This window comes from Mustela putorius, unplaced genomic scaffold (genome assembly GCF_011764305.1).
Source record: "Mustela putorius furo isolate JIRA1106 unplaced genomic scaffold, ASM1176430v1.1 tig00003901_pilon_pilon_pilon, whole genome shotgun sequence".
In the NCBI taxonomy this organism is placed as follows: Eukaryota; Metazoa; Chordata; class Mammalia; order Carnivora; family Mustelidae; genus Mustela; species Mustela putorius.
In genome coordinates, this window is record NW_025422049.1 from 8,912,281 (window position 1) to 8,924,339 (window position 12,059).

The following is a 12,059-nucleotide window of genomic DNA, read 5'->3' on the forward strand; positions in this document are numbered from 1 at the left end:
TAGATGCTGATATATATTTATTGACATAGAAAGAAGCCCACGACATATACTGTTTGGTGAAAAAATACAGACTATAGAACAGGACTTGTATTTGAGCACTTTACTTTTATCTATACATAGATCTATCTGGGTACTCAGGTGGAGGGAAATGCCTAGAAGGGGTTTTCACCAAAGGGTTGACAATGGTTAGATCGGGGTGGAGGGTTTGGGGTCACCGGCACTTCACTGTTTTGTACTTCTCTTTATTGTTTGGAGACTTCACGATGAAGGATTTCACTTTCACAGAGAATAAAGCCATCAAGGAAATGGGCACACAAAGGAAGCAGACCCTTGGGCAGCAGAGTGGGGAGTGGGGAAGCAAGCGCGGGGGTTTGGCTGTCTCCCTTCACTGAGCTGGCATCCAAGCCCCTTCCTACTCAGCTCTGCTCTGCAAAGAAAGCTGCTTTGTGGATTCATGCAGTTGGAAGCGCCCCTCCCCGGTTATCGCATTGTTGGACTCTGTGCATGGGTTAGGGTTCACTTAAGGCTGGGGGCTACTGCCTCACTGCTCCTCAGAAGGGTCATCTGGCTCAGCAGGGGCCGCTCTCAGCCCCTCCTCCTCTGTATGGGTCAGCTCCTGCAGGGTGATGATGAGATTCTCAAACACCTGGGCCCTGCTGTCCTCATTGTCGCAGGTTTCCTTGGAGTGGCCCTCCAAGCCACAAGAGGAGCAGCGGAGCGCGTGTTTTCGCTTCCTGGCTCTACGCAGATTCCCAGAACCACCATTCTTATACCCAGAACCCCCACTGGTGGAGGGAGACTGAGCCGGGGAACTGCCGGGGGAATCAATGACTAGCACTTGCTCTTGCAGTCCAGCCCCGCGTCTGGGGAGAGGAGAAGTCGAGCAGGACGGCAGAGGGTCCTGAGACTCCACCAGGATGACATCCTCATCGGAGTCATCGAGGGTGTCATCGTCTATCTCTATCACGTTACAGTCGTCGCTGTCCACCACTATGGGAGGGGAGCCCTGAAAGGCCATGGGGCTAGTGGCCCTCTCCACCATGGGCTCAGACCTTCTGGGCCGTTTCTGCCTAATGAAAGTGTCATCCCAATCCTCTTCCTCCCTGACCATCTTGATTAACTCCAGGAAACTGGGGAGCCGCTCCTGCTCATTTGCATACACCCTAAGAAGGTGTTTCAGCCTATAGCGCAGGTCCCCGTTCAGCTCAGCCCCTAAAAGGAGCTGCTGCAGGCGAGTCTGGTTGGCATCTTTCTGAGCTATGATCCCCGCCTGAATAGCCTTCTGGAGCTGAACCTCTAAACGGATCACGTAAAGGGAGGCTTTCTCCCCCTGTGCCTGCAGGGTGTTAAAAAATCTACCGTGAGCGGACACACTGCTCTCAGATTCTCCAAACACCAATTTCATCGCGCGCAAGAAATCTGCCACGCTTAGATTGGGGTTGGCGGCCTGGAGCAAAAGCATGACCTCCCGGGCGGGGCCTCGAAGGGTTTTCAGCAAGCGCTGGAGCTTTTCCTCCTCAGGCATATTCCAATCAGGCAGGGCCCCATTAACTTGGATCAGCCAGTTTTCAAAGCTCTCTTCCCCCTCCCCTGGCCCTACCCTCCCAGAGAACACCTTCAGGTTTCTCTCGGCCACGGTGGCCATTAAAGGACCAAGACTTCTCCCCAGGGACCTCAGCATAGAATGGGCCCAGGGCGGCAACGGCGCGTTCTGCCGCCGGCTGTTAGCCATGCGCGCAATGATGCTGGCCATGACTGACGACGATGTTGGGGAGGGCCGGCGGGACCGAGTATAACGAGATGCTCAGGCTTTGTGGAAAAGCCTGATCTGCAGGTGCGCGGGGAGGAGGGGGGGGGTCTGCCTTCCTCCTGTCTCAGCAGGGGCTGTAAAAAAGAAAAAAAAAAGGGGGGGGGGTAGTTAATAAGGGAATTGGCTGCAGTTTTGTTCTCTCCCTTCCTGAATGTCCGACAGTACATTTCACATCTGCCCACTGCCCTAAAAATATCTTCTAGGAGACTGGCCATTACAAGCTTACGGAGTCAGCCGGTGCCTCCGTTGCTAGCAGGGTACTTTTCCAGACACTTCCATCCCCTCCCACCAGTCGTCCAGCAGGGAGGGCAACTGTTGCTTCTAATTCAAAGTGTAATAGTGTATGGAAACTGCTTTTGGGCTCTCAAAATAGAGCACAGGGGTCACAGATTGTAGGAATAAATACAGTCTCATCGACCTCTCGGTCTCAGGTCCCAACCACACCCCCTTCTCAAAGTTCGCCCCTCCCCCGTTTTTTCCCAGATTCTTACGGGAGCGCAGGAACAGGCGCGCGCGCCTTTATTTCACTCCCAGCTTCTGCAACTGGTGGCCTCCGTGGGAGCGCTCGTCTCCGGACTCCGGGCGATCTCCGTCCACCGGGCGTCGCCGATCCGGGACCTCGGAGCGTCCAGACTGCGCCGCCGCGGAGGGCAGGGCAGGCAGGGTCAGGAACAGCCTCATCCCCTTATCCCGCTCCCTCCCTCCCCGCTTCACCCCCGCCGCCGCCCCCTCCTCCTCCCCCTACCCCCCCCCCCCGCCTCGCCGCCTCGCCGCCTCCGCTGTCTGCAGGCGGAAAATTCCTCTCCCACCTTCTGACTACAAGCCAAAGCGACCCCCGCCCCAGAACATTTCCCCCGGGAAATCTTTGGCCTACCAGGTCTGCAATCCGCCGCGCAGAATTCAAGTTCGGATTCGGCTTTGATGGCCTGCCACGGAGACGGAATAGGAGTGGGACACGCACACCCAAACACTCCTCTCCAGAGGAGACGAGGAGGTGCAAAGGGGGTTCGAGGCATTCCTCCCCCCACCCCGAAAACGCCCCCCCATCCAGGCAGATCCTCCCCGTTAGGCAGCATCCAGAGGCACCCCACCTCCTCCCTCAGCGCCCGAGGTAGTGCTCCTAACCCTCGCAGTCCTCGATGCCTCGAGCGGGGAGCCGCCCAGGACAGGTGGGGGCTTCCCCTCCTCTCTCCGCACCCCTTTCTTTACCTGTATTCCGGCCTTGCCAACCGCCTTCCCGTCTCCGCAGCCCCGCAGGGGGAGGAGGGACGGGCTCGGCCTCGGCCGCCCAGCGACCGGGAGCTGCCAGCCGAGCGGCTGCACAGCCTCCCAGCGAGGGGTAGTCGAGTCCAGACAGCGCGGTTCCCACGGCAGCCGCCGCGGCTTTTATCCTCTGCCCACTGAGACAAAAGAGTGTGACGAGCGGGCCGGCACGGCCAATCAGCGGGGCGCGGGGGCGGGCTCCCGCGCGGTCTCCAGCCGGACGCAAATGCAAGCCCGCGGGGGCGGAAGGGAGGGGGGCAGCCGATCCGCCGCGCGTCAAGTGCAGCTCGGTTGCCTAGCCTGGGAGAGTTCGAGACTCTTCCCTTCTCCCTCTCTTCTTCTCCCTGGGGTCAACTCCGCGCCTCCGGGCCAGGTGCATTAAACACCGAGCGGGATCGAAATCAAATCAACAATAAAAGTAGTTCACCTTTGCATGGGTTTGGGGGTGTGAAAAGAAAAAAGAGCATTAGAGTCGTCTCGGTGCAAAGCGGCTCCCCCAATTCTTTTACTGTGAAGAAGGTGGTAGTGTGTCCGTTGAAAGGGGATAAGGTCCTCAGGCATCCAGGCTCTTCACCAGTACTCACCGCAGTATGGTTGCAAGTCTGGCTGCCTGAGAATTGAGGAGGCAGGGCAGGCGCGCCGCTTGTTAAAAATGCAGATTCCTGGGCCGCGTATCCGGGGGATTCTCCTTTGCTGGGACTAGAGCCGAGAGTGGTTTTGTGCTCCTATTTTTCGCCTGCGTTGCAGTTAATTCTGAGAGGCTGCAGGGTGAATGGGTCGGAAGCCAGGGGCGCCATGTACCGGGCTGCAAGGGCCGACAGAACAAAGTACCACGGACTGCGTGACCCAAGCCACAGACATGGATGTTCCCACAGTTCTGGGGGCTAGAAGTCCTGCCCACGGGACTGGTTGTTCCCGATGTCTCTCTCCTGGGCTTGTGGATAGTTACACTCTCACTGCCTCTTCACAGGGTTGATGCTGTATGCCTGCTCTGATGTGCAAATCTCTTTTTTTAACATAAGATTGTATTTGCTTATTTGAGAGAGGAAAAGAGAGTAAGGGAGAGGGAGAGAGAACCTCAAGCAGACTCCCCACCAGACGGACAGCCTGATGCGGGGTTGGATATGAAGACCCTGAGATCACGATCAGAGCGGAAAACCAAGAGTCAGACACTCAACCGACTGAGTCACCCAGCCACCCCTTAAATTTCCTCTTCTTATAAGGACCCCAGTCAGATTGGACTAGGACCCACAGCTTCGTTTTGACTTAATCACTTCTTTTCAGGGCCCATTTCGAAAAGCAGTTACATTCTGATGTAGCAGAGGCTAGATCAAGTGTAAAACATGTGCTTTGGAGGGACACGGACCAGCCCACCATACCCTATCTTCCCTTACCTCTGGTTCTGGAAAAGCCTGTCTCCTTTCCCTAATGTACAGTGCAGCCAGGAGGTCTCTGTGGGGCTCCTAGGGCTCAGGGTGGTGGTAGCATGTCCCGCCTAAGTGGACCATCCAAGTTCAAGGTGGTCACTATTGCTTGCTCTTGACTGAAGTGGCTTGGAAATAAGTGAACACTGGATGCCCTGTCAGCTCCTGTGGGGTTCTTCTTTAGGCTGTCAAGATACTTTGCCTATTCCTTCCTGCTTTCTTATTTCCAGACTTACTCTTTGGAATGCCTTGGAGCATACAATCCAAATTTGGAAGCGAAGCGCCTTCCATCTCAGAATTGTGGCCTCTCTCCTGTGGCTGGAACAGTGCGTGTGGGGGGTGATTAGAGGCAGGGAGAAGGCAGGCTGGCGACCCTAGAGAGTCAGGGGTGATGTTGGCAGTGGTTTAGGGGCTAACTTTGGATTGTTCCTTTGGCTTCCCAGCACTATGACATCTGACCCTGGCCCCTAAGAAGCTTCTTTTTCTGAATTTGAATGGTCTCATCACCAAGGCAGGTGATTTACGGCTGGACCTGGTGGCATCGAAGAAGAAGACAAAGACGAGACCTCGGAGCTCTGGCAGAAATGTTGAAAGGAAACAGAGGGCCTATCAGGTGTCTGGGTTGTGTCCTTAGAACAGAGAGAGGGTCTTTCCACATGGGGCTGGGGGAGCATTTGCGAAGCTGGCTCCTGTCAGTCAGTTACTGAGCTTCTCTTATCTCTGGCTTCATGTTTTGGGGTGTCCGGGGACACTTTCCATCACAACGATTCAGGCTCTGGTGGCTCTAAGGAGGCCATGTGTTATTTTTCAATTGCAAAACATAAACTTTAAAAACTACCTCATGATCAGGAGCTAAAACTTTCAGTTGAATCAATAATAGCTACCTTTGGTTGCCTCACTCTTCTTTGTCAGAAATGTTCCATCATTATGTCCCTTAAGCATCTCCAGCAGTCCTGTGGAGATATTGTTCTCCCACAAAGTAGCTAAGGACCTGCAGACACTTGGGTTGGGTGGGGGGCCGCTCTGGCTCATCTGAAGTCAGAGCAGTCAGAGCCCAGTGGGGATGCTTACAAGACAAAAGGCCCTCCCCAGGCTAAGCTGGGACCCGGAGGGCAGCATCTCTCAGGAAAATATTCCACAAGATGGTGATAAAAAGGTATTTTTAGACAAACAAAAATTAAGAGAGTTTGTCACTGGTAGATTGCACTAATGGAAATTTTGAAGGATGTACTTCAGGAGGCAAATTATCTTAGAATGAGAAGCAGGATAGAATAAAGGGCAAGGGAAGTAATAGTACATGGGCAACACAAGCGAACATTGATGGAAGAAGGAGTCATAAAAAACGTCCATTCTGTTTTTTTAGAAAAAAATAAACTTAAAGTACTTCACAGTAGGAAGAAATGTCAGGCGTACCCAAAGTGAGCTCAGGTTTTCCAAGAACCTCATTTCATATTGGAAGCAATTTAGGTACTTAAATCTAGACTTTTATCAAAGGTAATTATATATGTAGGAAGTAATAGGATGTAATTATCAAAATCATAGCAACAGAATGTAAATTTTCAAACTAGGAGAGAGGGGAAGATAATTGAAAAGTTTAAAAATTCTCATTTCTTTTTAAGTCAAGAAAGAAGAGGCAAAAGAATAACAGGGGGAACCAATATAAGCACAAAATAAAACGGTAGCTTGGGGGGAAAGAGGATAGCTCGAAACCCCAATATATCATTAATTTTATTAAATGTTTTGTCAAAATAGGATTGTCAAATAGAATTACTAAATACATCCATATGCTGTTTAGGAGAGACAAATCCAGGGCGCCCGGGGGTTCAATCCGTTAAGCCTCCAGCTTTTGGTTTCAGCTCATGGTCGTGAGATCAAGCCCCGTGTCAGGCTCCACGTTTAGTGGGGAGTTGGCTTGAGATTCTCTCTCTCTTTCTCCATCTGCTCCTCCCCCACCCCCAGCCCCGTTCATACACACTCTCCTCTCTCTCCCTCCCTAAAATAAATAAGACTTAAAAAGAAGTGGGGGGCACCTGAGTGGCATAGTTGGTTAAGCGTATGACTCTTGGTTTCGGCTCAGGTCTTGATCGCAGGGTCGTGAGATGGAGCCCTGCATCCTGCTTGGCGCTCTGTGCAGAGCCTGCCTCAGTTTCCCTCTCCCCTCCCTTTGCCCTTCCCCTCCCCTGTGCTCAGGAAGAGAAATCCAAAGTATAAGAATACAAATAGGTTGACAATAAAAAGGCAGAGAGAGAGAAATCATACAAGTAATTATGTAAGTGATAGAAAACATGTATAGTGAAATTCATATCAGACAAAATACACTTAAAATTAAAAAGCATTATTAGAGATACAGAAGGTCATTTTGTAAAAATAGAAGATTCAATTCACCAGGAATGATTATGCATTTACAGCAAAACCTCAAAATATATAAAGGAAAAGTTAACTTACTACAAGGAGAAAGAGGCAACTGTATAATCAGCGTGGGAGGTCTTTCCCCACCAAGAGGCAAAAAACATGTCTCTAACGGTACAGAATTTTTGAACAACATAATTAATAATTTGAGCTTCTAGCCAATGTATAGGGAACTGCAACCAAGAACTATGGAAGACACATACAGAACTTTTATAAAATTTGACCATGTTCTGAGCCAGAAAGCAAGTCTTAACACATTTCAAAAACCAGAATCTGATCATTATGTAGAAAGTTACAAATTGAGAAGTATAAATTGGAAGCTCTATGTATGTTTGTAAATTAAGATACCTGTTCTGAAATAACTGATGGGTCAAAGAAGAATGAAGTGGAGTTACAAAACATTTGTACTTGAACAATAATGAAAATACATCAAAACTCGTGGGGCGCAGCGAAAGCAATGCTTAAAGGGAAAAAAGTATCTCTTAGCAATGATGAAAGGCCAAAAGCTGATGAGTTAAGTACCCGTTGCAAGATTTAAAAAGCAAACAAGATAATCCCAACAAAATTAAGGAAACATGAAATTATAAAGAGCAGAAATTAATGAAATAGAAAGCAAAACAACAACCACAACAACCCACAATTCAATGTCCTCTCTTGACACTTCTATTCAACATTGTACTGGAGTCTGATCTAATGATTTATAAGAAATTTATATTTTGTCATTCAGATGACCAAACTATATTATTCCTCAGATATACTCGGTCTTCATCCCCAGTTCCTGTAAATGCTTCAGAGCCATGAAGGTGAAGTGGGTGTCTTGTTATTAATGAAGGTGACTTTTGGACCCCACACGAGGGTAAGGGCTGGTTGCCAGGAGGACCAACCGAGGGATTAAAGTGTTGGAACTTTCAGGGCCACCCTCCCTGGAGAAGGGGGAGGGGCTGCAGGTTGAATCAGCCAATGGCGAATGGCTTAGTCCAGTGAGACTGTGTAATAAAGCTTCCATAAATCCCAAAAAGGACAGCTTTTAGGAGAGCTTCCATGCTTGGGAAATCAGAAACCAGAAGGCTTCCACATGCCACGGAGCCAGGCCCCAAGCTCCACGAGGACAGAAATTCCTTTACTCAGGGCCTCACCCTATGGATCTCTTCATCTGGCTGTTGACTCGTGTCCTTTATCATATCCTTTCATAAACTGGTAAACATAAGTGTTTTCCTGCGTTCTAAGAGCTGCTCTAGCAAGTTAATCAAACCAAAGGAGGAGGTCGTTGGAACCCCCAAATCCATAGTCAGACAGTCAGAAGCACAGGGAACAGCCTGGACTTGAGACTGGCATCAGAGGTTGGGGGATGGGCGACCCTCTTGTAGGACTGAGCCTTTAATCTGTGGCATCTGATGCCACCTCTGGGTAGACAACGGTCAGAATTAAGCTGAATTCTCGGACACCCTGGTGGTGTTTGAGAATTGCTTGGTGTTGGCTGGGGGAATCACCTCCCCATGTTGGAATTGGATCTAGGAACCCTGAAACGATGGGTATTCTAGCCAGGGAAATTAGGCCAAAAAAAGAAATATACAACCTCCAGATTGGAAAAGGGTCAAATGATCTCTAGTTGTAGATGATAGGATTTTATACGTAGAAAAGGCTAAGGAAACCACTGAAAAACTACTCGAACAAATAGATTAGTTTAGCATGAATGTAAGATACAAGATTAATATACAAAACTCAATTGTATTTCTATACACCAGCAACAAACAACCCAAAAATGAAGTTAGGAAAACAATTCAATTCATAGTAACATCAAAAAATAAAATAGTTATGAATAAATTTTAAAAGTGTGAGACTCCTACCATAAGAACCACAAATCATTACTGAAACTAATTAAAGATGTAGGGGTGTCTGGCTGGCTCAGTCAGTAGAGCATATGACTCTTGATCTCAGGGTTGTGAGTTTGAGCCCCATATTAGGCATGGAGCTTACTTAAAATTAAAAAAAAAAGAAATTAAAGATCTGAATAAATGGAAAGATATTTCATCTTCATGAATTAGAAGACAGTATTGCTAAGATGGTGATCTACAGATTAACCTACAAATTCAAGGTGATCCCTATTGTAATCCCAGTTGGCTTCTTGGAAGAAACTGACAAGCTGATGGTAAAATTAATGTGAGAAGAGCCAAAACAATTTTGAAAAAGAAGGGCAAAGCTTGAAGATTCACACTTCACAATTTCAAAACTTATAAAAAGCCACAGAATCAAGACTCTGTGGTACTTGCATGAGACTAGATACATCAGAATAGAATAGAATTGAGCATCCAAAAATTAATCCATACATTTATGGTCAATTGATTTTTGACAAGGCTATCAGACCATTGACTGGATGGTCTGCGCAAGAAATGACACAAGGACAGTTATATATCCACATACAAAATAATGAAGTTGGACCTCCACCTCACACCATGTACACAAATTAATACAAGATTGGTCATAGATTTAATTATAAGAGCTAAAATTATAAAACTCTTAGAAGAAATCACAGTGCAAGTATATATTTATGACCTTGAGTTAGGCAGAAAAGTCTATGACACCAAAGCACAGGCAAAAAAAGAAAACACAGATAAATAGACTTTATTAAAATGTAAAACTTTTGTGCATCAAAGGATACTATCAGGAAAAGGAAAAGACAATCCACAGAATGAGAGAAAATATGTGCAAATCGTATATCTGATAAGGGACTTGTATCTAGACAATATAAAGTACTTTTACAACTCAATAATAAAAAGACAAATAATCTGGGCACCTGGGTGGCTCAGTCAGTTAAGTGTCTGCCTTCGGCTAAGGTCACCATCGCAGGGTCCTGGGATCAAGCCCAGCATCAGGCTTCAGTGGGGAGTCTGCTTCTCCCTCTGCCTCTGCCCCTCCCTCCACTCATGTTCTGTCTCCCTCAAACAAAAACCAAAAAAGTTTTAAAGTTTAAAAAAATTTTTAAAAAGATAATCCAATTAAAATGGGCAAAGGATCTGAATAGCCATTTCTCCAGGGAAAATACAGAAATGGCCAATAAGCGCATGAAAAGATGCTGAATGTCATTAGCCAGCAGGGAACTGCAAATGGAAACCATAATGAGAGACCACTTTATACCCACTAAGATGTCTACAATGAAGAAGACAGACAGTAACAAGTGTTGACAAGGCTATGGACAAATTGGAATTCTCAAATATTGCTGGTGGGAATATAAAATGATACAGCCACATTGGCAATTTTTGGAATTTCCTCAAAAGGTTAAATACAGAATTACCACACCATGCAACAATTCCACACCTAGGTGAATGAATACCCAAGGGAATTAAAAACATATATCCACATCAAAACTTGTACACAAATGTTCATAGAAACATTAAAATAGCCAAGTGGTAGAAACAACTCAAAGGTCCATCAAGTGATGGATGAATAAAAGGGATCAAGTACTGATCCATGCTACAACACCCACGAACCTCGGAGATGTGATGTTTAGTGAAAGGACCCAGTCGCCAAAGGCCACAGACTGTATGGTTCCATTTATATGAAGTGTTCAGAAGAGTCAAGTCCAAAGCGATGGAAAGTAGGCTAATGGTTTCCAGGGGCTGGAGGGAGGAGAGAAAAGGGGGTGACTGCTAATGGGTACAGGGCTTCATTTTGAGGTGATGGACAAGTTTAAAAATCGATTGTGATAATGAGTGTACAGCTCTGAATATATTTTAAAAACCACTGAATTGTATACCTTAAAAGGATGAGTTGTGTGAGTGTGCATTGTATCACAATAAAGCTATTTTTTTTTCATCTTTTTTTTCATTTTTACGTATTTATTTTTTTAACTAGGCTCCACACCCAATATGGGGCTTGAACTCAGGACCTGGAGATCAAGAGTTGAACGCTCTACCAACTGAGTCAGCCAGGCACCCCTACATTTTTATTTTATTTTATTTTATTTAAAGATTTTTTTTATTTATTTGTCAGGGATAGAGGGAGAGAGAGCGAGAGAGCACAGGCAGATTGAGAGGCAGGCAGAGGCAGAGGGAGAAGCAGGCTCCCCGCCGAGCAAGGAGCCCAATGTGGGACTCGATCCCAGGACACTGGGATCATGACCTGAGCCGAAGGCAGCCGCTTAACCAACTGAGCCACCCAGGCGTCCCCATTTTTATTTTTTGAGATCACTTGAACGTTTGTGTTTTAAAAAATTTTAAGTGGCTTAGATTTTCTTTTGTTCTGGAGGTATAGTAGACATGCAGTGTTGTGTTAGTTTCAGGTGTACAACATAGTGAGCTGACAATTCCACACAAGACGCGTCTCCATCTCTCACCACACAGATGTTATTACAATATTGTCAACTAAATTCCCCATGCTGTACTTCTCATCTCTGTGACTTATTTATTTTATAAGTGGAAGTTTGTATGACTTAATTCCCTTCATCGATTTTTTGTTGTTGTTGCTGAGCAGGGAGCCTGATGCGGGGCTTGATCCCAGGACCCTGGGATCCCAGGACCCTGGGATCATTCATTTATTTCCCTCCCCCTACGTCCCCTCTGGTAGCCACCAGTTTGTTCTCTGTGTTTTGTTTTATTTTATTTTTTAAAGATTTTATTTATTTATTTATTTATTTGACAGAGAAAGACACAGCGTGAGAGGGAACACAAGCAGGGCGAGTGGGAGAGGGAGAAACGGGCATTCCCCCCGAGGAGGGAGCCTGACGTGGGGCTGGATCCCAGGACCCTGGGGATCATGACCTGAGCCAAAGGCAGATGCTTAACTACTGAATCACCCAGGCACCCCAGTTCTCTGTGTTCTAAGAGTCTGGGTTTTTTTGTTTGTAGGTTGGTTGGTTTTGTTTTTTAGGTCCCATACAGAAGTGAAATCGTATGCTATGTGCCTTTCTCCCAGACCAGATCTAGAGTGAGAGAGGGAGGAGGCTGGCGTGCAGAGGCAGAAGGCAGGCCGGACAGCCCGGGGTGCCCCCTGGCAGAGGGGGGCTGGCGGGTGAGCAGTGGATCAGGCTGGTGGCCATTCCGGTGTCTGTGAGGAAGGGGACACTCAACCACAGCCGGGGAGCCTGGGTTCAAATGGCGGCTCTGTCACTCTGGGAAAAATTCATTAATCTCTGTGTGTGTCAGTTTCTTCATCTA

At 47.4% G+C, this 12,059-nt stretch overlaps 1 protein-coding gene across 1 annotated transcript; it reads right to left on the reverse strand.

Annotated features, from left to right (window-relative positions):
- On the reverse strand, positions 1–3,202 carry ZCCHC12 (zinc finger CCHC-type containing 12). The gene is made up of 4 exons (XM_004762100.3): positions 3,020–3,202; positions 2,685–2,736; positions 2,302–2,443; positions 1–1,884 (listed from the first exon to the last, which is right to left on the reverse strand). The coding sequence occupies exon 4, from the start codon at positions 1,751–1,753 to the stop codon at positions 542–544; it is 1,212 nt and encodes a 403-aa protein (XP_004762157.1). The 5' UTR covers positions 1,754–1,884; positions 2,302–2,443; positions 2,685–2,736; positions 3,020–3,202; the 3' UTR covers positions 1–541.
- Between the last annotated feature and the right edge of the window lie 8,857 nt (positions 3,203–12,059).